This window comes from Oryctolagus cuniculus, chromosome 5, assembly GCF_051225735.1.
Source record: "Oryctolagus cuniculus isolate XC-2025 breed Fujian yellow rabbit chromosome 5, ASM5122573v1, whole genome shotgun sequence".
In the NCBI taxonomy this organism is placed as follows: Eukaryota; Metazoa; Chordata; class Mammalia; order Lagomorpha; family Leporidae; genus Oryctolagus; species Oryctolagus cuniculus.
In genome coordinates, this window is record NC_142871.1 from 9,858,589 (window position 1) to 9,884,641 (window position 26,053).

Below are 26,053 nucleotides of genomic sequence, written 5' to 3' on the forward strand. Positions count from 1 at the left end.
CCCTCCAGATACGGCTTTGGCTGCAGCCCAGATACTTTGATAAGTTGAATTTTCATTTTTATTTAACTCAAACTACTTTTAAATTTCTCTGAGATGTCTTCCTTTCCCCATGTACGTTTACTCTCCCAGTATTTGGGGATTTTCTGGCCGGCTGTCCGTGACTTCTCAGCCCGAGAGCAGACACTGGATGGCTTTCTTCTTTCAAACGTGCGGAGCTACGTTCCACGGCTCAGCACACAGCCTGTCTGGGTGGGTGTTCCATGTGTGAATGCATTCTGCGGTCACTGGCTGCTGCCGTCTACAGACGTCAGTCATACCAAGGTGATGGACAGAGCCACTGAGTTCAGTGACACCCTCATTTATTTTCTGCCTGCTGGACCTGTCTCTTCTAGATAGAGGAGGACTTCCTTTCTTAAAAAGGTGAGCAAACCCAGGAACGTAATAACCACTCCTCCCCTTGATAAGCAGAATCTTAGAGAATGGAATTAATGCCAACATCGTCTTAAATCTTCAGGTTTTCTCACTGCATCAACTCTTAAGTCCTGGATGCACACTGCCCCAAGCTGAGACGAGACCCAGACGTGACTGGACTGAGCTCAGGGATCCGAGTCGCCGGGAACTGGTGGGAAAGGCTGCAGGTGTGTGTGTGCACCCACCCTGGAGGAGGGTCTACAGATCTCATTCTTTTCTCCAGAGGGTTCAGGACCACCCACCCCTCTCTTAATGGAGAAAGACAGTCGGCCAGCCTCCCTTCTCTTTCTGCGGGGCAGGTCCCAGGGAGCACCCTCCCAACACCAAGGGTCCTTTGCTTGTTGAGCTACCTCTAATGTTACTCACTGGGTACCATGCAGTATGTTTGCAAGCTCACCAAGCATCCAGGACTCAACCTCCAACCAGCAGGGGGCGCCAGGTAGTTGATTCAGGGGAGGGCTTTGTCCCTACAGTGGGTGTGCCTCAGGCAGGAAGTGCTCCTGGGGGAGCTGTGATCCTATCCTGGGCACCAACCCTACAGAGCTGAAGCCAGGAGAGGACCACAGCAGTTCACTGCAGGCCGCGGGAGAAGGAACCGAGGGCTTTGTACTTTTAAAAGCGACCTCAACTTTGCTAACTGATTCCACAACAATGTTGTGGACAGCAGTCTAACCCAACACTAGCAAACGGAAAACAGGGACATTAATTCAGTTATTAGAAGTTGCTCTCCCTGGAAGGAACTTGTCTGAATACTGGTAATCGCTCTTTGGAGCTTGGATCTATAGCAATATACTGTTTCCGTTCTACACTGACGTATTTTCCGTATTTTATATAATTAGCATGCATTACTTTTTCAAGGGACATTTTATTTTTTAAGAAGCTGCTGTCTTCTGGTCTTTTACAAAGATGCTGGCTCAGATCAGCTTCAAGAGACAGCACACGTCCTTACCTCGACATAGTCTGTGGGAACGAGGCCTCGCTCTCCTTTGCTGTTCCTTCCTTCCAGCCATCCGCCGCCAACATCCTGAGTGACCGAGAGCAGAGAGGAGGACAGTCAGAATTTCCTGCACAGACGCTGCTCTGGGAATTGGTGTACATCAAAGAGGACCCAGCACAAAGCTCTGGACAGAGGAAACACTGCTCAAGAATTTTAACTGGTCTTCTTTTTACTTCAAAAAAGTAAGAGAAGTCCAACCTCAACAACAAGTGATCAAAGATGGGAAGTCTGCCTCTTCCTGGGTCACCACTGACTTCTCGATCCCTTTCTGCTTATCAGCGTGCAGCAGATGCCAGAGCCGAGGGGGAGAACGCACGGCCTCAGCCCCGACCTGCACTGCCCTCCCTCCGTGACCAGCGTGTGCAGAGCCCAGCACGCTTCAGCTCACTCTCAGAACCCCAGGTCACTCTGTGGCCAGAGGACAACAGAGACAAGGCCCCATCTCCAACCAGTCCACTCCCGAACAGCCAGATGCACGAGGGAGGACTCAATCCAGCAGGGCGCTAGGGGGCTACAGAACCTTCTAGCTAACGAATGAATTACTAGGCAGTAGTAAATATTTATTGGCTTAAAATACTGACTTTTGGAATCGTGTGTTATGATGGGAAAGCAAACGATCTTTGGTTCCTTACTTCTTCTGGATAAATAATATTAATAAACTAAACAAAGCAGAACTCTATACCAAGATTCCCACTTTTCAATGTATTATCCTAGCAAAGTCCCACTTTTCCCATTACAAGAGTACAGTTTGTAAACAGTGCTCTAATTCGTTAATAATTATCTGAATTGCCTTACTATGACACTTGTGTTCGTTGTCAGAATAGCTGGTTTGATACCCAGGCCCGGCTCCTGCCTCCAGCTTCTTGCTAATGCAGACCCTGGAGGCAGCAGTGACGGCTCAAGTGACTGAGTTCCTGACACAAGTGGGAGATTTGGATTGAGTTTCTCGATCCCAGCTTCTGGCTTCAGCCTGGCCCAGCCCCAGTTATTGTGGGCAGCTGGAGAGTGAACAAACACAAGGGAGTGCCCCCAACCCGCCCATGTATGTGAAAGTCTCCTATAAATTAGAAAAAAAGAAAAAACTGAACCTAGACAAATCATTCTTAAAAATCACTTTAAATAAAGCCACACTTTTGTCACTGACTGCAATACCAACTTGAAGACAACACTATTCTACCAAGAAAATGAAGAAATGTTTCATTTTTAAAAATATGTAGATGGAGGCCAGAGCTGTGGCGTAGCAGGTAAAGATATGGCCTGCATGCCGGCATCCCATGTGGGTGCCAGTGCCAGTTTGTGTCTTGGCTGCTCCACTTCCAATCCAGCTCTCTGTTATGGCCTGGGAAAGCAGAAGATGGCCCATGTCCCTGGGCCCCTGCACCCCCATGGGAGACCTGGAAGCTGCTCCTGGCTCCTGGCTTTAGATCAGCACAGCTCTGGCCATTGCGGCCATCTGGGGAGTGAACCAGCGGATGGAAGACCTCTCTCTCTCTCTGTCTGTCTCTTTGTAACTCTGCCTTTCAAATAAATTAATAAATCTTTAAAAAATAGGTAGGTAAAAGGATTATTAATCTTTTCTATAATTAAAAATAAAACCTACTTACTTATATATATCTAGCATATTAACCAAAATTTCTACATAAAGTTTTTCTACCCAGTAGTCCTTCTTTGGGTCCAAGATACAGGTTTTCCAAACATTCTGTTAATAAATGCCGTTGCCTCTGCCACTCCTTGATCTCTGTGGTTCCACAGCCTCACTGTCTCCTCCTACAGAGTGGCCCACACCTGCACCTCGACCTCCGGAGCACTCCCTGCTTCCTGCCACCTTCTGCTACAGGTGAGGAGGGTAGAGAGCCCATGCAGCTCCAGCCCCAGTCTCCAGCTCTGAGTTGCCTAACTTAAAGTGATACAAAGACAGAGGCAGGGTTGACTACTGATCACTCTTTTACTGCACACAGCTAAACCTAAACTCATTAATCCTTCCAAAGAAGGAACCTGACTTGCACGCTGCAGCACATCCACAATGCTCTTGGGTGCGCAGGCTAAACGGCTCCGTGACTCTTCTCTTGCCAACAGCGTCTACTCAAGCACCCAGTCCTCGGGGCCTGACCTTCCAAGCCGCCCGCGTCCATCCTCCTTCACCTTATCTAGTGCTGCTATCCAATGTCACGTCCTGGACTCTCGCCATCTCCACTTCCTCTATGGACCTCAGCAGATCACCTTCCTTAATGTGTCATCTCCTTACACAAATATCAACAATAAAACTCTTAAAGGAACCCACTGCCTGCCAAATCAGCTCCAGGCTGCGGCGGCCAGCTCACAGCTGGGTCTGATTCCCCAACTTTCTGTGCCTGTTTCCTCCTGGCACAGGCAGACCCTGTACCCCGGGGACCCTGGCTTACTCACAGACAACAAAAGCACCGACTCAGTCAACACCGATGTGGCTCTGACTGCTTGTTCTGCCACTAGACAGCAGAATAACTGCTGGCAAACCACTCACCTCCCCGAGACTCAGTGCCCTTGCTTATACCACAGAGTGTAGGGGACACAGCAGAGAACACATGCACACTCGACAGCCACACACCTGGCCCACAGGCTGTCGGCAACGGTGCCTGAGGCTGCCAAAACAGCAGCAAACCCCACACGCTTTCAGATCGCTACACCTTCTCCAACCAACCATTCTCTCCACCTGGGGTATCTTCCCATTTCTGTCTGATGAAAACCGTCCACACTCCCGGCTCTGGCTAGGCAGATTCCACCTTGTGCGGTACAGCCCATCCTGACTACAACATGAACAGAAACGGCTTCTCAGTGAGTGCCAGCAGAAGCTGTCTGTGACTCTGACACTTTGTCTACTACCTTAAACTTGTCCCCCTTTAACCACAAGCTCCTTACGGAGAAGGAACAAACATCTGACACATCTTTGTGTTTATTCCTCAAAGTACCTGCTACAGACAGCCTTATCCACAGCAGGTGCCCAATAAAACCACTGATTGAAAAAATGTATTGGATGAATTCCAGGCTTAAAATGTTGTAGTTCTAAGGAACAGCAGGACAGTGAATGTATTTTCTAGGACATGTAATCCTAGAGAATAAAACCTGGAAGACAGAAATACAGTGATACAAATGGCTTCAGACTATGTGATCTTCTGCATAAATTTGTCAAATTTGAGGTTGAATCTGTGGACAGGAAATGCTCTGGTGAGTTTTTAAGCTGAAAGAAACTGAATTTCCAAGTCAGCAAGGAGTGAGGGCACATGCAGCAGGACGATTAGGCTACTCCATAATACTGAAGACTCATCCATCTGTTAGTGGGACAGAATGGTACTTGTCTAAAGAAACCAATTTGTTTTTTAGAGATACATATTGAGTTACTTATGAATGAAATGATACAAAGGAATTTACCTCAAAACAACCGAGTGTGTGGCAGGAGAGGGAAGCTGGATGAACAGGCGGGGCAGAGACGATACAGGTGGCCATGGGTGACAGCTACTGAAGCTGGGTGATGGACTGACGGGCACAATGGTATTCATAAATACAGTCCTTCCCCTTTGGCATGTATTTGAAATTTTATAAAATAATTTAAAAAGAAAAATATATGTGCCTAATTGATACACGGCATTATATAGTGGGTAGTACACTATGGGTAGGAAAATAAAAAGAATTAAGATGCATTTTTCAACCCCAAAGAATTCCAAGTTTAAAGTGGAAGATGGGTGCAAATAAATGCAATACGACAGCACCTAGTGGGCACAGCGACAGGCGGGCACAAGGCACACAGGGCTGGCCCTTAGGGCTTCCTTCTTTCTAGAGAAGACAGACATCTTGTAAGACAATGAAGAATGTGGGAAGATGGCATTTTCTGATGTGTCCAGTGACAGAGAGGGGTTGGGATTTGGGTAACCAGAAAAGGGAATGCCAGGCAGGGGAGCGCCACGAGCAAGAGAGCTAAGTCATGAGAAACAGGAGTGTGCATGTGTGACAGTGTGAGCGTGTCAGTGCGCACACACATGGATGTGTGTGCACGTGCAGTGTGTGCATGAGATGGAGAAAGAGCACGTGTTTGTGTCCATGTGTAAGTGAGGACTGGACAGCTAAGATGGGATCAGATGGTGGGTCTTGTGGACCCAGAGTTTCAGGAAGCTGGAAAGGAAGACGGTCCTGGGGCCATTTTAGCAGACAGGTCAGTCAAGAAGAAAGGTGGAGGAGCTTACCTCAGGGTGTTGACAGTAGGGGTGCAAAGGGGGAGGGGCAGCCAGGTATGAACAAGGCTGAAGAGATCAAAATTACAGCTCTAAGTGGTTTAAAGTCAGGGCCTGAGCAGGAGGCGAAAGGGATGGGCCACCAGCACAGAAACAGAATTCATGAACAGGACCGGTGTGTGTGTGTTGAGCTGAGTCCTGGACGTGGGAAGTGGGGAGCAGTTGGGAAAAAATTAGGAGGCACAGGCCACAGTGGAGCACCCAGCCTGCGGTCGGAGCAGCCGGTCAAGCTGCAGCTACAATTAGCATCCCGGTGGCCATGGCGCAATCCGAGCACACAGGGTACAGGAGAAGTGAGTCTTAGAAGGGAACAGATGAAATGACGTGGGCACACAAGCATTCTCGAGGGACAGAGAACAGGGCACCCCAAAAGGCTACCAGAGGGTGAGTGAGGGTCCTCAGCAGCAGGCAGTCAGGACCCCACGCTGAAACTGTGCACTTCCAGCACGCAGACTCTGAAAACCAAGAACACGGGGCAAGGGCAAAGACTGCTATTTCTGTATCTCCACGGCACCCAGCCCAGTGCATGCTATGCACAGGAGTGACAGTAACGGGGCAGAGGACAAGAGAAGGCCCCAGCACAGCGCGGAGCCCGAGGCACAGCCCACCAACTTTTTCAAAACTACTGTATGCGTGGCTTTCAAAATCTTTTGCATTCAAATACACTTATCTTTTAATTTTCCATGAACTTTTGGAAGCTTGTACTTTCAAGATTCATTAAAAAATTACATATTAAAAAGGACATTTAAGCAGTTTGAGGTAGATATTGCCCAGAGGTAACAGCAAAAACTTTTACAGGATCTTGGGCAAACATCACTGAAAAAAATTAATATTGGGTTTGCTGCTGAGCTTCTTGGCAACAAAGATCATAAAAGAAATTCAATAAAGATTTTATTTTATGAGAGCAAACAGCCAAATCTCCCAGGGACAGAATCGAACACATGAATGCCATCAGGAAGGCAGTAAGAGCCCTGGCTACCCGAGGAGACACACACTGTAACACGATGTGTGTAACCTGTGTATCTGTGCACAATCGTGTTCTTGTAAAGATGCGGAAATGCTGGATTTCCAAATAGTCATTTCTTACCTGGATAAAAGCTGAAGCAAGACTTTGTCATTCAGCAAAGATAACTCCATCAGAGCTAAGCTGATCTAGTCTTAGTATATACAGCCTTCTGGTAACCTAATCTGATTTAAGGATAAAGCTTAGGAAAACAATGCTAGTGATCAGTGAGCTAAGGGAGCCCAGCACTGTCACTCATTCATTTTAGACACAGAATTAGGACAGGAGAAAGGCCTAACAACTGCAGGGTACCCGACAAGTCAGAAACAATGAAGAAAAAATCTAAAATAAACGCATGGAAAAAGATATAAAATTTTGCAATCTTTAGGGAACGTTTCTCAATATTTACAAAATAGCTTCTGACTTCACTACAAATACCTCATAGGCAACAGAAAAAGATTCTATGAGTCACCCAATCTTTAAAATCAGTGCAGGAGAGAGGGGTAGATCGCTTACCGGGTTTGTGATGGTGATGATCTCTCCTTCACTGACTGTCAGTTCGTTATTTCCAGGTTCAGCAGCAAAATCATACATAACCCGAGCCTATGGGAGTGGAGAGGAAAGAGGAAGTGACAGATGTAAACTGAACTGTAAAACACCCAAACCACACGTACTGTCAACTTTGTAAGCATGCTGGCATGAGCACGGCATGCTGGCATGAGCACGGTGGGGGCTGTGGCTGTTCTGGAAGACAGGAAGAGGGACGACCAAAACACCTGAGCCGCTCGGCTGTGGGGACCCTCAGCACCAGTGGGACGATGGCGCCGCTCCGCATGGAAGGCTTCTGCTGCCGCCTCCACACCCCCACCATGTTCACAGATCAGCACAAAATGTCAACTCCAAACATTCCCATTTCATTGAGAAAAACAGCATGCCCCTCCATTCAGGAGGGAAACAGCAGAGACGTTCACTCTGGGCAGCCCTGTTCTGGGCATCTGCATAGGTATCCATGTGTGTACACACGCACACACGCATGTTAGAGTCACATGTGTTTAGAAGAATTCGTTGTCATGTAAGTCTCACAATTCCTTATCTAGAGCCAGCCACATGGATGAATTTTGCCAATGCAGCATCCCCAGCCATTTTAACTCAGAAAGTTAAGATTTGGGAACCAAGACCCATGTCTGCTGCTTCACTATCACTTGGCTTCCACTGTGCTGTGTGTGTCACTCAGCTTACCTAAACAGCTCTGGGTCTCAACCTCTCCCTCAAATGAGATCTTACTTTCACATAAAACAGACGAAAGGAGGTTGCCTGGAGCTGTCCTTCCAGCCGAGGAGTAGTCCAGCCACCCAGGCTGCCTGGAACACTGCATGCACCCATTGCTACAGAGGGTCATGGCCATGGCTTGGGCATCAGCATGGGGGTCCCCACAGGCGCATGCATTCAGGCTTGGTCTGCAGGACAGTGTTGCTGGGTGATGGAGGGACCATCAGGAGGTGGGGCCTGGGGGGAGTACGTGGAGCACTGAGGCTGGCTCTGAGGCAGCTGAAATCAAAGCCAGGGTCTGGGCTGCCCCTCCTCCCTCTCCGGCTCGCCATGCGATCCTTCTCTGCACACGTTCCAACGTCATCTCACCAGAGGTGAGCCAGCGGGACCTGCCCGGCCTTAGACTGCAGAAATGGGAGCCCAATAAGCCTCTTTCCTTATAAAGTTAGGCTTATTCGGGTACTTTGTTAAAGTGACGAAAAATGAAAACAGTCACTGTGGTAAAATATATAATATTGTATATAAACCTTTATATTAAAATGTAGCTTTAATCCATTTGAAATTCTAAGTGATTTTTTTCATTTCCAAAAAATCCACCTTATAAATGGGGGCCAGCTGTGCCTAAGAAACAGGGTATGTTTTAAAAGTCATTGTTTTGGGGCCAGTGCTGTGGTGCAGCGGGTTAAAGCCCTGGCCTGCAGCGCTAGCATCCCATATGGGTGCCAGCTCTCTGCTACGGCCTGGAAAAGAAGATGGCCCAAGTCTTTGGGCCCCTGCACCCGCATGGGAGACAGAGAGGAAGCTCCTGGCTCCTGGCTTTGGGCTGGCACAGCTCCGCCATTGCAGCCAAGTGGGGAGTGAATCAGTGGATGGAAGACCTCTCTCTCTCTCTCTCTCTCTCTCTGCCTCTGCCTCTCTGTAACTCTGCCTTTCAAATAAATAAATAAATCTTCTTTTAAAAAAAGTTATTGCTTCCTAATAGGCAATTTCTAGTCTACCTACAGGACTGGTCAAACATCAATGGAACTGCATTCCCTAAACAAACTGTTACCAAACGCGCACCACACAGCAGCCACTTACAAGGCCCTCTTCCTCCATATTTGCTTAATGATGCCAAGTCCTTCTGCCAAGGGTTAAGGAATCACATCTAGTGGTAAATGACAGGGAAAACAACAAATATACTGAGATGGACTGACGGAAAAACACACGAGGCAGGTACTGTGAAATGCTTGCCACACAACACAGACGGTGGTGTGTGGTGGTCAACGGACATTCTTTCCATTTTTCCACATGCTTGAAACGTTTTCCCAGTAAAATGTTGGAAACAAGGGGTGGAGCCAGACCCGTCAGGCGGGTGTGTGTCCCCTGAGAGGCGGGAAGAGACCTGAAGTGCGGCTGAAGGAGCAAACACCAGCAGCACGGACATGTTCTCCTGGGGCCTTCTCACAGGACAAGGAAACCAGTGGCAAAGCAGACAGGACTCGGCCCGTCCTGCCGGTCATGAAGTCATTTTTAAAGCACACGTGTCAATCCGTCAGGCAAGAAGTGCTGACAGATGAAGGCCCAGGGACTTCCCAGGGAGAGCAGCCAGCTGTGCCCCACCCCCGGGGATCTGCTGTTTTGTTATTGTTCCTTACGAATCTTGCATCTTGCTTTTTTTTTTTTTTTTAAATCCAGATAAATCCAATTAGTTCCCCCACACACAGAAAACCTAAGCTCCTTGCTTACTAAGCTTACCGCTTGGTGAAGCAAGCAAAAAATAAAGAAAAGCAAACCCCTGTGCACATTTAAATGTTACTGAACACAGACTTGCTGCTGCGGTTTGAATGCTTATATCCCCTCCAAAAGTCATGCTGAAACCTGACCCCCAAAGCAACAGCAATAAGCCTCCAGGGAGGTGCTGAGGTCATGAGGACAAATGCTGACTTAGAAAGGGTCCTGGGAGTGGGTGTGCACTTTCTCCCGCCCCTTCACCATGCAGGACTTGGCATTCAGGGCACCAGACAGGAAGGAGAGAGACCAGGCCCTGGCCTGCTGGAGTCTGGGTCTTGAATTCCCTGCCTCCAGGTTTGTGAGAGTAAATTCCCAATTTCTCGTAAACCACCAGTCAGCTATTCCACTACAGCAGCACAAAGTGGACTGAGTCCGAGAAAAATGTTTACAAACACCATAGGTTCACGTAAAACACTGTACTGGGACCTTCCAAAGAACTACAGATGCTTCTCAGAAATCAGAACAATTTGAGGTGACAAAAGGATTTAGTAAGCACACCTCCAAATGGGTACACGTTCCAGTTAAAACAAACAAACAAAACCTGAGCACCGAACTCAGAGAGAGGAAGCTGGGGTGAGGCTGGAAGCCCTGGCACTGAGCCTCAGGCGCTCTCCCACACCTGCTTCTCTCTGCCTATCCGGCTGCCCTGTCTCCTGTCTTCCCTAATCACTCCCCACGCCTCCCTCCTGCCCATCACTGTCAGTACCCACACAGATAAAGATGCTGCCCTAAACCCCAACTGCCAATGACTCTTTTTTCACAAAGCCTTTGAAAGAAAAGGCCCATTTTTCTAATACTGATTTCTTCAATGTTAGCTGTACTTTTTAAGAAACCGTTCCTGGGGCTGGCGCCGTGGCTCACTTGGCTGATCCTCCGCCAGTGGCACCAGCATCCCATATGGGTGCCGGGTTCTAGTCCCGGTTGCTCCTCTTCCAGTCCAGCTCTCTGCTGTGGCCTGGGAAGGCAGTGGAGGATGGCCCAAGTGCTTCGGCCCCTGCACCTGCATGGGAAACCAGGAAGAAGCACCTGGCTCCTGGCTTCGGATCAGCGCAGTGCTGGCCGTAGCAGCCATTTGGGGGGTGAACCAACGGAAGGAAGACCTTTCTGTCTCTCTCTCTGTCTATAACTCTACCTGTCAAAAAAAAAAAAAAAACAAAACAAAACAAAAAAAAAAACACCAGATAATTCTACTATATATCCAGTACATACTGTGAACTACAATTAACATCTTCAAAAACTGCTATAGATAAGGTAAATAGCTAGTGGAAATCAATCTCACTTCGCTGTTCAATCAACCACTAATCTAGCTGCTAGTAAAATCAGTATTAGTAGACTCAAGTTCTCAAATTAAGTGCTCGGACTCGGAACACTGAGCAGCCATGCATCTGTCTGCAGGGTGCAGAACCCCTCATCCCTGACCCACATCTTCTTTCTGGAGAAGAGACGGGAGTGTGCAGGCACACATTCTCTTACACATCTGTTATTTTGTCTGCCACCCATCCCTTCCTCAAGGAAACTGCTCCTGCCTGGCTGCAGTGAGCACACACACAGGTTAATGCAAACTAACAACCTCAAAGAATTTATCAAGGAAACATCTGAAACAAAGCAAAGCACTGGCTCTATAAGAATCCATACACAAATCAAGCCCATCTGGATCTCTGGTTCCATATAAATCACAATCAAGTCTTAGAAAAAGCAGTAAATCTTTAGTGATGTTGCTCTCTTAAAATAAAAAAAAATGTCAAAAAGACAATAATCTTTTAAAAAATGCAGGAAACAGGCCAGCGCCACGGCTCACTAGGCTAATCCTCCGCCTTGTGGCGCCGGCACACCGGGTTCTAGTCCCGGTCGGGGCGCCGGATTCTGTCCCGGTTGCCCCTCTTCCAGGCCAGCCCTCTGCTGTGGCCCGGGAGTGCAGTGGAGGATGGCCCAGGTGCTTGGGCCCTGCACCCCATGGGAGACCAGGAGAAGCACCTGGCTCCTGCCACCAGATCAGCGCGGTGCGCCGGCCGCAGCGCGCCGGCTGCGGCGGCCACTGGAGGGTGAACCAACGGCAAAAGGAAGACCTTTCTCTCTGTCTCTCTCACTGTCCACTCTGCCTGTCCCAAAAAAAAAAAAAAAAAAAAAAAAAAGGCAGGAAACAAAGATCCCTTATTAACACCCTTGATAACTAAACTTTTGTCATGTACATGATTACTTCAGTATACCTAGTCTTTCTCTTCAAATGGCATGCTGCTTAACTGAGCACTTTAAATGACTTTTAAAATCTCACTATTTAACGTTTTCTCCAATGTTGTCTTTACCGGTCAAGATCATCAGAAGAAATCTAGGTTAAGGTTCCATGCTTTTCAGTTTGCATCAATCTGTGATGTCAGAGCCTATGTTAAACTCTAGCCTTGTTATTGCTGTGAATTTTCATCTTTAGATTCAACCAACTGCTCCAAACCAAGACTTTTTTGAATTTTGGGGTCGGTATTATGGCACAGCAGATAAAGCTGCTGCCTGTGATGCAGGCATCCCATAGGGGTACTGGTTTGTGTCCTAGCTGCTCTGCTTCCAATCCAGTTCCTTGCTAATGTGCCTGGGAAAGCAATAGAAGATGGCCCAAGTGCTTGGGCTCCGGCCAACCACGTGAGAGACCTGGGTGAGCTCTAGGTTCCGGGTTTCCTCCTGTCCCAGCCCCAGCAGTTGCGGGCATCAGGGGCGTGAACCAGCAGATGGAAGATCTGTCTCTGTAGCTCTAACTTGCAAATAAATACATTTTTAAAGAGTTTTCTAAATTTTGAAATCATCGTCCAATTATCCCTTAGCATTTCCTGCTGAGATTCAACGTCATTATGTATTACATAAAAATACTAGCCTTAACATAAAATATTAAGTTATAAAGGAAGAATATTTGCAATTTATCTCGCAAAGGGTTAATCATTCTTAAAAAAGAGCTTCTAGGCCAGCGCTGTGGCATAGCGGGTTAACGCCCTGGCCTGAAGCACCAGCATCCCATCTGGGCGTCAGTTTGAGACCCGGCTGCTCCACTTCCCATCCAGCTCTCTGCTACGGCCTGGGAAAGCAGCAGAAGATGGCCCAAGTCTTTGGGCCCCTGTACCCACGTGGGAGACCCAGAAGAAGCTCATGGCTTCGGATCGGCGCAGCTCCAGCCACTGTGGCTAATAGGGGAGTGAACCATTGGATGGAAGACTCCCCCCCTTTCCCTCTCTCTCTGTCTCTCCTCCTTCTGTGTAACTCTGACTTTAGAATAAATAAATAAATCTTTTTTTTTTTTTTTAAGAGCTTCTAGAACTCAAGAAAAAGACCAGGAACTTAACAGAAAAATGGGCAGAAAGACAAACAATTCATAGAGAAATATAAATGGAAAGGCCTACATTGTGGTGCAGCAGGTTAAAGCACCCATTTGCGCACCAGTTTGAGTCCCAGTTGTTTCACTTCCAATCCAGCTTCCTGCTAATGCACCTAGAAAATCAGCAGAAGATGGCTCAAGTGCTTGGGCCCCTACCACCTATGAGGGAGACCTGGAAGGAGTCTGGCCTGGCCCAGGTCCAGCACCAGCTGTGGCAGTCATATGGGGAGTGTACCAGCAGATGGAAAATATCTCTGTCTCTCCTCTCTCTGTGTAACTTAGCTAACTCCCAAATAAATAAATAAATCGTAAAATGAAAAACAAGGGCAGTAATGTAGAGAACTGAAATGTGCTTACTCTTCAAAAAAGAAAAATACTAATGACTGCTAACCACATGAAAAAAAATGCTCAATTTTATATACAAAGACAAATTAATCTGGTAGATGCTGCCAGACTTCCCTCTATTAGTAACTACAGCATCTAAACACACATCAGTAACACATGGGGAATAACAATTCTCCACGGCTTCACAAACACCACAAATCATCCAACTTTCTGGATTTCTGCCAAACTGGCAAGCGAAGAATGCTACTTCATTACAGCTGTGACGACACCATCACCATTTGACCCAGGAATCCATTCTCTACATACACTGTGCACAAGTGCACATGGTCATTTACTGCATCTCCGTGTACAGTATCAAGACAGACAACCAAGTGTCTACTGACAGGGAGGGCTACGATGCATGGCAAAAGAAAGAGCAATCGCTAAGCCAACAAGGAACGAATGCACAGTCAAGTGAGAAGAGCAAGCTGCGGAGCAGGCCACCCAGCACCTTCTCTCTCCACAGGCAGAAGAATATTTGTGCTTGTCAGTACTTCCATAAAGAAGCGTAGATAAATATTACAGAAATTAATTTTAGATTGCTACCTAGAGATGGGAAAGGGCGATAAGAGGATAAGAACAGGACACTGAGACGTCTCAATACTTTTCCTTTTATATCACTTTCACCATAACCGTACACATGAATCACCTGTTCAAGAATTCCAAATTAAAATGGGAGGGAGACACCATTTACAGTAATAGCAAAAGATAAAATATCTAGGAATAAACCTAACAAATGTACAAGATCTGGAGAAAACTTTAAAGTGTTCCTGAAAGAAACAGAAAATTGGAAAAAATCAGAAGTATGGTAGCCTGTTTACAGAAACGGCCACCACAATCCCCCCCCCCCCCCCATCCCTATGTGACCACTCACGGGCACCGGGACTCTGCCAATCCTCCTACTGGGAGTCAGGACTCAGGGACAGTGCTGTGGTGTGGGGCTAAGCCACTGCCTGCAACCCTGGCAAGACAAATGGGCACCAATTGTGTCCCTGATGCTCTACTTCCAAACCAGCTCCCTGCGAATGTGCCTGAGAAAACAGCAGAAGATGGCCCAAGTACTTGGGCTTCTGTCATCCACGTGGGAGATCCAGATGAAGCTCCAGGCTCCTGGCTTTGGCCTGGCCCATACCTGGCCATTGCAGCCATCTGGGGAGTGAACCAGTAGATGGAAGACTGATCAATCTCTATCTGTAACTCTGCCTTTCAAATAAATAAGCAAAACTTAAAAAAAATAATCTGGACTTCACACACTTGCTTTGGTCAACAGAACGAGAGCAAATGTGGTAAAAACAAAGGCATCATAAGAGCTTGCACCCTGGGATGTGTTCTCTCTTGCTACCAGCATCGCCTCTGCTGCCACCGCACCAGCCATGGTTACCTCTGCAGGGGACGGAGAGCAAACAAAGAGGCCCTGATCATCCTTGCTATACAAGGTGAGGCTCCAACGTGGGTGTGAGGCCGCCCAAGACCATCCTGCTATGCTGGGCTTTCCAGACCACAAGAACCACCTAGAACCAACCCACACAAGTCAAAGAAGTGCCTGTTTTAAATTATTAAAAAAAATTTTTTAAAGATGTATATTTATTTGAAAGGCAGAGATAGAGAGACAGAAGGAGAGCGAGAGCACTCGGGCCATCTGCTGCTGCTTTCCTGGTACATCAGCAGAGAGCTGGATCAGCAGTGGAACAGCCACAACTGGAACCAGTGCTTACATAGGATGCCAGTGTTGGCTTGACCCACTGTACCATGATGCTGGCCTCAACTACTGTTTTTGTAACTATCTGGAAAAAAATAAAATTGGGTTCCTACCCTTTACATCAAAATTAATTATAAGATGGATCAAAGATTTACATTTCTAAAATTGGCTTATTCCAAGTATCAGGGTAGAAAAACAAGAACAAAACCCACCAGACACACATGATGGGCCTTGACTATCTTTTCTGACCACATTATCAGACACTAGTGGAGCCCACACGGCCGTGTCTTCATTGTCTAATGGGGACAGGCAGCATCGTAACAGACATGACTGCAATGGACCCCACCCCAAGCTCTGAAATCCACAGTTGCTAACAGCAAAGGTGGTGAGTCTCTATCACAGAATACCAGGGAACCAACTCATTTTTAAAACTGGTAAATAAGGGTGAGGAAAACCCAGCATGTATCCTGCCTCCGCCTTAAAGCAAGCACTAGGTAATCACGCAGCAGACACGAAGTTTCTCTTCATTAAAATATCCCAGCTGGTTAATGAAGGAGTAACAGAGTTACAACATCAACTTTTTTAATGCCAAACGATTTCACACATTTCAGCGGGTGCATCCAAAAGCCAGACTGGTGGGATGCAATGCCAGTTACAAAATACACTGGGGGGAGAAGAAGGCGTTGAATCTCACTGACTATCCAGGGCCCAGTACCAGCTTACAGGAGCAGTAAACCACGTAAGGAAGCCGCAGTAAGGAAATACAGATGCAAAGCCCGTTTTCTCTAACAAACAAATCTCAGACACAAACAGGTGGGGAGAGGGGAGTAGGGGAACCTACAAACTAAGACACAGAAGACCCATCATGGTTGCAGCATGTAGACTTTATTTGGATTCCAAGGCCAAAACTCTGCAGAAAAGATTATGAAAGTTGAAGGATTGTGTATATTTAAAAATTGTTCCATTTTTAGGTATCAAAACGATATTGTAGTTTTTTTTTTGTTTTTTGTTTTTTTTTTTTGACAGGCAGGAGTGGACAGTGAGAGAGAGAGAGACAGAGAGAAAGGTCTTCCTTTTTGCCGTTGGTTCACCCTCCAATGGCCGCCGCGGCCAGCGCGCTGCAACCAGCGCACCACGCTGATCCGATGGCAGGAGCCAGGTACTTATCCTGGTCCCCCATGGGGTTGTAGTTATATTTTTAAAAGACTCCCCATCTTTACAGATACACACCAAAGTAAATGAAGTGATAAAACAGTTGGCATTTCTTCAAAAACCAAGCAGGAGCAGGAGATACAGATGGGGTCTCCACGCAACAGACAGCTATGAGCTGGTGGCTGCCGAGGTGGGTGTTGGGACATACGCCTTCATCAGACTGTTCCACTTCTTGTTTTTAAAAAATCTGTTTATTTATTTGCAAGGTAAAGTTACAGAGGAGAAAGAGGGAGAATTAGGGAGACAGATCGTCCATTGCTGGTTCATTCCCCAAATGGCTGCAACGGCCAAGCTGGCCAGGCTAAGGCAGGAGCCTGGAAATCTATCTTGCACCAGGCGGGTGCAAGGACTTGGGCCACCTTCAGCTGCTTTCCCAGGTACCTTAGCAGTGAGCTGGATCAGAAGTAGAGCAGCTGGGACTTGAACCAGCACTCACATAGGACACTGGCATTGCAGGCAGCAGCTTAACCTGCTGTGCCACAACACCAGCCCCCAGACTGTTCCACTCTGAACTTGTCTGACATTATCCACAGTGAAAAGAGCTTTAAGGAAACAGTTTTTAAAAAATGCCGAAGGAAATCTTTGGTGAGTTTTTAAGAAATACTGTGTAAAATCAATACTGTGTAAAGGCAGGTAAAGCCCCAGCTTGCAGTGGCGGCATCCCACGTGAGTCCCCGCTGCTCTTCTTCCGATCCAGCTCTCTGCTATGGCCTGGGAAAGCAGAAGATGGGCGCCTGCACCTGCATGGAGGACCTGGAAGAAGCTCCAGGCTCCTGGCTTCAGACTGGCCCAGCCCTGACTGTTGTGGCCATCGGGAGAGTGAACCAGCAGACAGAAGACCTCTCTTTCTGTCTCTCCCTCTCTCTGTCTGTAACTCTACCTCTCAAATAAACATTTTTTTAAAAATCTTTTTAAATGGCAAACAGGAAGAAATGCTGGCAATTCATAATAGAGACTGAAAGAGGGTTTGCCTGCTGTCAAGGAGACCTACAAGTCAGTAAGAAAAAAAAATGGCTCTTAAAAACGTAAAACCTTGGGGTCAGTATTGTGGCACAGAGGGCTACAGCACTGCTTGGGATGCCTACAGCCCATTATCAGAGGGCCTGGAGAGAACCCCAACAACTCTGCTTCCCATCCAGCTCCCTGCTAGCGCATCTGGGAAGCAGCAGGGGACAGCCCAGGTACTTTAGCCCCAGCAGCCGCGTGGGAGATCTGACTGGAGTCCCTGGCTCCTGGCTTTGGTCTGGCCAGACCCAGCTGTTAGGCATCTGGGAAGTTAACCAGCAGATGGAGATCTCCATCTCGATCCCTCTCTTCCTCTCTCCCTCCCTCTGTGACTCAGCCTTTCACATAAATAAGTAAATAAATTTTTAAAAATATGTAAAACTTCACTCATCAAAAATCCAAAATGACTGTTCACCCACTGGGCTGGCCAAAAGCTGCCAATACAGCACCCATTGGTGAGGGTGCAAGGCTCAGGGGCACAGGGATTCTTACAGGGTGCTGACAGAGTGAGAGGCAACTTGATAATGCCTGTCAGAATCATGAGCTCACTACTCTCTTAAAAAGAAACTCCAATTCAAGGCATTTGCCCTGTAGAAAGACACATTTGCAAAGTGTCAAATAAGGCTACCCACGCAGCTAACAGCAAGGACCAAAGGAGCTACAAGGGAATGGCTAGTCGTATCTTTTGTACTTTTTCAGTGTTATTTTTTTTAACATGCACCTACTGTCCAGTTCAAAATAATTGAAAAGTGTAAGTAAATATTTTGCACCTCTCCATAGGATGCTCAGAATCACACTAACACCAAATCTACAGGAAAATGCTTCCCTGACTTTAAGAGAGCACATCTTCTGAAGTCCGACTGGGGCATGATTAGAAGACCAGAAGAGCGTGTATCAAAGGCTACGTAATGATTAAACCACTCCCTGGAGCTCCCGTTAGTACGGTTAGGTTTACAACACATCTACAGCAACAAAGCAATATAACGAAGCCAAGAAAAAGCTAACGTCCCCGTCTTCTGACAGAGCGTAAGTGCTAAGATTTGGAAGAACCCTTGGAAACGCCATGCACGGGACACGCGGCTGTGAGGGCGCACGGCCAGGAGCGCGGTGCAGACACTCCCCAACGCTTCCTTGCTCAGCCTCAGCACTCCGCCTCTCACATACCGGCCTTCCTCTTCTCACAGCGGCAGGCTCTTTCTCCACTAGGCCAGCTCCACAGCAAAGAAAGCACAGGAAAATACACTTAGCCATGGCTAAGAACAGAACCTTCTGCCTAGTCACAAACTCAAACAGCTTTTTTTTTATCTGATCATAAAACTACATGTTTGGGGGTTCAGCATTGTGGTACAGGGGTTGAAGCTACCTCCTGAGACGGTGGGAATCCCATACGGGCACCTGTTCAAGTCCCAGCTGCCTCACTTCTGATCATCCAGCTCCCTGCTAATGGCCTGGGAAAAGCAGTGGAAAATGGCCCAAATACCTGGGTCTCTGCCACCCACACAGGAGACCTGGATGATGCTCTTGGCTTCAACCTGGTCCAGTGCTAGCCACTGTGGCCATCTGGGGAGTGAACCAGCAGATGGGAGATTTTCTCCTCTCCACACCCCCAACTCTGACATTCAAAATAAATAAATTTAAAATTAAAAAATTTTAAAAATAAACTGCATGTTCATTGTTAGGGGAAAAATGGTGAAACGTTTAAAAGCAAACAGGACCCAGGGGCCAGCACTGTGGCTTAGTGGGTAAAGCCTCTGCCTGTGGCGCCCTCAGAGGATGGTCCAAGTGCTTAGGCCTCTATACCCGCGTGGAGACCCGGAAGAAGCTCCTGGCTCCTGGCTGCAGTGCGGCTCAGTTCTGGCTATTGTGGCCATTTGGGAAGTGAACCAGCAGATAGAAGGTCTCTCTCCTGTCTCTCCCTCTTCTCTTTCTATGTAACTCTTTCAAATAAATAAATATTAAAAAATAAATAAGCAAACAGTAGCCAAATTCCAAACCCTAGGGACAGTGGTAGGAGGTCACTCCCAGTAAGTGCCAGGGCCTGTTTCCTACCCCCCCACCACCACCAGCACTGCGTAGTGACAACGCCATTCATTTGCCTCTAAAAAGGGGCAAAACAAGATGTACTTATTGGCAACCTAGAGACCAAGAGCTGGCTGTGGAGCCAGGTACACAGATGGGTTCAAATCCCACCTCCACTGTTTCAGTGACCTTGAAAACCTGGCCTAATTCCTTACCCTCTCAGTCTCAAATTCCTCAAGAATAAGATAAGGGTAACAGCGTGTGCCTTGTGATGTGAGGGAGAAATGAAGTCATACAAAGAGAGCAGAGAGCAGAGAGCAGGGACCAGCACAAAGGCCAGTAAAGGCTTGCAATCCTGACCTTTGATTTCCTGGAAGACGCAATGTGCATTCTGCAAGCCACTGGCGACTTCCTCCTTCCCACCCACCAAAGTTTCCAGAACTAGCCTCGCATTCGAGGGAAAGGGGAGCATGGGCTAATGATTCTCACAAAAGGTGGTTCTAGAACCTGGTGCTTCACCACACCCCCACCCTGTGCCGCAGCAAGGGCATGAGAACCCCCTGAGTGGCTCCCCCAACTCCACAGCAGGGTTATCCAGACTCACCCAAGTATCCTTGGCACTGTAGCCAGCAAAGCTCACCAACTCTGACCACCCAGTTGGCATAAGGTTGGGCTGGCTTGGAGGCTCCATAGTGCACTGGGAGGGCCCAGAGGACAAACTTCCAACTCACCAAAGCCAAGGCTAGGAGCTGGGGGAAGTACTGGGTCCCGAGTGGCACTGTGATTGCAGACCCTCTTTTTTTTTTTTTTTTTTTTTTTTTTTTTTTTTTTTTTATTAGAAAGGCAGAGTTAGACAGTGAGAGAGACAGACAGACAGAAAGGTCTTCCTTCCATTGGTTCACTTCCCAAATGGCCGCTATGGCTGGTGCACTGAGCTGATCCAAAGCCAGGAGCCAGGTGCTTCCTCCTGGTCTCCCATGCGGGTGCAGGAGCCCAAGCACTTGGGCCATCCTCCACTGCCCTCCCGGGCCTCAGCAGAGAGCTGGATGGAAGAAGAGCAACCAGGACTAGAACCCAGCGCCCATATGGGATGCCGGCGCCACAGGCGGAGGATTAGCCAAGTGAGCCACGGCACCGGCCCCATGGCAGGCACTCTTTAAAGGGGAAAATTAGCATTCTACATATATTCTTGCATGAAATGATTCAGGTTTATCTGTATTTCATCAACTGTTCTGACAAGAAGCAAAATAATCTGTGTGTGTGTGTGTGTGTGTGTGTCTTTTTAAGACACTGGTGTAAAGGATTTATCATCCTGTTACTCATGTTCAAGAGATCCAATGAACTTGCTAGGAAAACAACAGCAGCAGACAGGACACAAGCAAAACAATCACCACCACAAAACTCGTGACGGTTCAAAACAAAGGGGAGAAATCATAACTGTCCCATTTCTTTTTAGTTGTTTTTTAGAAAAAACGATGAACGGTCAGATTTATTTTTATTTGAAAGGCAGAGACAGACAGAGATCTTCCATCCACTGCTTCACTCCCCAAATGCCAGCACCAATCAGGGCCAGGCCAGGCCAAAACCAGGAGCCTGGACCTCCATGTGGGTCTCCCATGGGGAGGCAAGGAACAAAGCACTTGGGCCCTCCTCTGCTGGCTTCCAGGGTGCGCTTTAGCAGGAAGCAGGAAAGGGAAGTAGCCAGGACGCAAATCCACCCACTCCCACATAGGATGTTACAAAGAGAGAGGGAGAGACAGAGATATCTTCATCTGTGGGTTCACTCTCCAGATGGCCACAATGGTCAGGGCTGGGCCAAGCCAGGAACCAGGAGCCTCGCCCGGTCTCCCAGCAGGTAGCAGAGGCACAGACACTTGGGCCATCCTCTGCTGCTTTTCCCAGTCCATCAGCAGGGAGCTAGAATGGAAGTAGAGCAGCCAGGACACGAACTGGTGCCTATAGGGGATGCTGGCATGGTGGGTGGCAGCTTTACCCACTATGCCATGAGGCCAGCCCCCTCCACACAATTTTTATGCTGTATCTACTATTTTATTAAATACTCAAATTATTCTACTGGGAACAAAACCACATTATCTCATCAAAATTAAGAAAAGCCATCCTTTAAAGGAATTTATGAATCTTCTCTGTAGGCCCTGTGCTTTAAGCCCTTCTAATGGTCTGAAATCTCCCTGTGCCCATATTTCTCAAACACAGAGCCCGGGAGAGCTCACTTGTGTGTTGGAGAGAGGTAGAGAGAGAGCCGTCTGCATTGCTGTCTGCAGAACTTATGGGTAAACTGTGAAACACTGAATGTCCATAAAAAAGGCAAGAAAGAAACTTGTTACCTAGAACTTCAGGATCATTTTCCTGGTATAACCAGAAGCAGCTGAGAACCTTCTAGAGGATAAAAAATGCCAAAATGTGGAACTAGAGACTACAGTACAAATGAAAACACAGAAGAGAAAAACCAGTACATTAAATGAATGAGTGATACTTCAAAATCCTGTAACTGTATTAACTAAAGTAACCAAAGCCAAATAGCAGAGAGCCACCAACAGAGGAACTGGTGTTCGACTTGCCCTCTTGCCATGTACAGAGGGAAAACTGAACAAAATATGTGAAACAGCTGACCCAGACCCTGGGCAACAGCGCCGCAGGGAGCATGAACTCTGGGAGAAGGGAAACAGACGAGCTTATATGCCTCCAGCTTTCTGCCCCGAGCCATATTATGGGATTTTTAAAAGTTGATTTTACCTGTTTTATTTGCAGTTTAAAAAAAATTTTTTTTTGTTTACTTGAAAGGCAGAGCAACACCTACCTGTTGGCTCACTCCCCAAATGCCTGCAACAACCAGGGCTGAGCCAGATTGAAGCCAGGTGCCCTGAACACCACCCAGGTCTCTCATGTAGATGGCAGGGACCCAAGCACCTGAGCCATCCCTTGCTGCCTGTTGGGTGCACATCAGCAGGAAGCTGGTTTGGAAATGGAGGAGGCACCTGAACTCAGGCACTCCAATCTGGGATGCCGGTACCCCTAGCAGTGACTTAACCACTGACAAACGCCGGCCACTGGCATTTTACATTCTGACCCACATACTAGAGAGGAAAGCAAGCAGTGACATCTTCTAAAGCAGGGGTGGGGACCACCTGGCTGGAGAAACCACTTGGTCTGACCCTGCCAAGGCAATCGCAGGCAGGACTTGAAATGCAATAAATCTGTAGCAGGCTAATTTTTAGGTTGATAATTTTGTATGGCCTGCAAATGATATTAAAAATATTCAAATGGCTCATGGCAGAAAACAAGGTTCCTCACTCTTGTTTTAAAGGAGACAACAAAATCTAGATAATTACCAACATACCAACACAATGTCTAGTAACCAATAAAAAGTTAATAGACAAACCAAGAAATACAAAAATATGGCCAGAATAAAAACATCAGTCAGTAGAAACAGATCAGGAAATGGCAGTGTTAATGAGAGTGGAAGACCTTGGAGTAGCTGTTATGGGGGCCGGGTTGTGGCACAATGGGTTAAGCCACTGCCTGCGACATGGACATGCCAGCTGGGAGTCCCAGCTGTTTGTTTCTAATCCAACTCCCTGCCAATGCACCTGGGAAAGCACTAAAAGAGGGCCCAAGTGCCTGGGCCCCGGCACCATGTGGGAGACCCAGAAGGAGTTCCTGGTTGCTGCCCTTGGTCTGGCCCTGCCCTAGCCACTGTGGTCATTTGGGGAGTGAACCAGAAGATGGAAGATGTCTCTACCTCTGCCTTTCAAATAAATAAAATATAACTTTTTTTTTAAAAAAAAGAAGTTATTATGAATATGTTCATATGACCATAATAAAGAAAAATGGATATCATATATAAAAAAACAGCCAAATGAAATGACTAGAGTTGTAAAATACAACCCATAAAATGAAAAAATTCACTGGATGTGCTTAACATGATTAGACTTCAGGAAGAAAAGATCAGTGAACCTGAAGAAATAGCATTAGAAACTTTTAGCAGAAAGAAACAGAGTGAGAAAATGAACAGTCTTAGTGACTGCTGACACAGTAAGAAGGCTGAGGAGGAGGAGCAGAAAATTAAAATATTTGAAGAAATAATGGAAAAAATTTTCCAATTTGATGAAAACTGGTTAAGTCTCAAGTGACAACTTAACCACAAGGTCAACTGCCTGCTCCAAATCTTGACTATCTCCTATGTTTGGGTTTTTTTCTTTATTGTGAGCATATGTTTTACTTTCAAAGAAATGTATTCACTTAGAAGACAGTAATGCCAAAGTAACTAAACTGAGCTCCAGCTCTTCAGCAAAGCTTAGTGTTTGTTCAGTGAGAATCACTGAGTAATTGTAATCCCAAGTCTCAGCCGCTGAGAAACAATTATTGCTTAGTAACAGGCTGCTTATATGTTATTTTTTTTTTGACAGGCAGAGTGGACAGTGAGAGAGAGAGACAGAGAGAAAGGTCTTCCTTATTTTTATACATTATAAAGGGAAATTATTTAATGTCTAATAATATCATGCCTTCATGGTTATAGATAAAACAATGAGACCGAGTAACAGAATTTAATAAGAATGTTTACAACCACTACTGTATCATGTGACTCTGAAGGCACACTTACAGCCTTTCTTGGCCCAAATGTTGCATGACTACAGACCTCTTAAGGTAGTACAGTCCAGTCTAACGTAGTTTAGTAAACAAACTAGAGGTCACAGAAGCTCGGGTAATATGCAACAGAATCAAAAAAGACTGAATTCTGAGAATCACGACCTAATAGAAAGCAGTTTTTGATACTTGGTAATTTAGACATTTCATTATTTCAAACTGATTTCCATTCCAATTAGTTCAAATGATTATGGTTTTAGTGTATTTGTAAAATTCAGACAAATTAATGGTTGGTGAGGATGTAAAACAGGACAGTCAGTATGGAAAACTATTTGGCAGTTCCTCAAAGTTAAACATAGGGAGAGTCACTTGACCTAGCAATTAAGAAGTCCACTGGAACACCTCCATCCCGTATCAGAGTGCAGGTAACAGACTCAGCTCCCTGATAACACACACCGGCAGCAGCTATGGCTTGAGTAACTGGATTCCTGTGACCCATACGGAGACCTGGACTGAGTTCCTCACTCTCTATTTCAGCCTTGCCCAACTCAGCTGTTGCAGGCATGTCAGGAGCGAACCAGTGGATGGAATGTCTGTCTCTGAAACTATAGAGGGGAGCTCATTCTAATTAACTAATTTGATTAAATATAGAATTACCACATGGTCCAGCAATTCCACTCCTACCTATGCACCCAAAAGAATTGAAAGCAGCGACTAACAGATACTTTGGATGCCAATTCTCATGGCCGTATTCAAAAGTGAAAAACAAACTTCCCTTAACAGATGAACAAAATGAATAAATTAACAATAGAATGTTATTCAGCCATAAAAGGGGATGAAATTCTGATACATGCTACAACATGGAAAAACTCTGAAATATGCTAAATAAGCCAGACACAAAAGAACACACATTATATAATTTTTAAATAAGGTACTTACAACAGAAAAATTCATAGATAGGAAGCTGAATAGGGTAACTAGGGAACAGGGAGGAAGAGAAAGGGGGAATTATTTATTTATTTTTTATCTGAAAGGCAGAGCAACAGGAAGAAAGAGAGAAATGTCAATTTTTTATCTGCTGGTTCATTCTCAAAATGTCCCCAACACCCAGCTGAGCCAGGCCAAAGTCAGGAGCCTGGAACGCAGTCCAGGTCTCCCACATGCGTGGCAGGGCCCCAAATACTTGAGCCATTACCTCCTGCCTCCCAAGATGCACATTAGCAAGGTGCTGGATCAGAAGAGGAGCTGGAACTCAAGTACTGGCACTACGATATGGTACGTGGCCGTGCCAGGCAATGGCTTAACACATGTTGCCACAATGCCCACCTCACAACACAGGATTTCTATTTGGGATGATGAAAAAGTTGTCGAAGGAGGTAGTGGGGATGGTTACACATTATGAATGTACCTAGTATCACCAAACTGTATCCTCAAAATGCTTAAAATGGTAAATTTTATCTTATGAATGCTTTACCACTTTATTTAAAAGACCACACAAATAAGCAGAAATGTGCAATCATGAGATAAAAGTAAATGGTATCCTGATTACACTTTTCTTCCTTCTGTGGAATGAGTCCCTCTGTAGCTGACACCTGGTACACCCAGGCACCTTCACAGCTCGGGTAGAAAAGTCAAAGGAAGTAAGATAGATCGTATCTTAACAGAGTCGCCTGCCAGAGAGCCCGAGGAAAAGCAGAACACCTCAGTGCAGTCAGCAAGCAGTGGAAGGCACGTGTAACAAGCCTACTACGGAAAAGCCGCATCACGTTCTTGCCGTAGGGCATTCTTGGGGGATACATGCAAGCACACCTTGACTCCAACTTCAAAAACCAAAGCAAGGAAGGGGAGGCCACGACCATCTGCTTGTGGCCCTCTGCAGTCGTAGTACCTCCCCTCCCCTCCCCTCCCCTCCCCTCCCCTCCCCTCCCCTCCTCTCCTCCCCCCCTCCCCTCCCCTCCCCTCCCCTCTCCTTCCCTCTCCTCTCCTCTCCTCTCGTTAG

The 26,053-nt window shown here is 46.7% G+C and overlaps 1 protein-coding gene across 5 annotated transcripts in view; it reads right to left on the reverse strand.

The window, feature by feature from the left end:
* SNX9 (sorting nexin 9) overlaps window positions 1–26,053 on the reverse strand; it is a 105,700-nt gene that overhangs the window by 56,497 nt on the left and 23,150 nt on the right. For all 5 annotated transcript variants that reach the window (XM_089333591.1, XM_070073337.2, XM_051854205.3 and 2 more), the window contains exons 2-3: window positions 7,250–7,336; window positions 1,421–1,495 (exon numbers count right to left, since the gene is read on the reverse strand). In XM_089333591.1, the coding sequence (XP_089189717.1) occupies window positions 1,421–1,495; window positions 7,250–7,327 (153 nt within the window). In that variant the 5' untranslated portion in view covers window positions 7,328–7,336. The remainder of the gene's footprint in view (window positions 1–1,420; window positions 1,496–7,249; window positions 7,337–26,053) is intronic.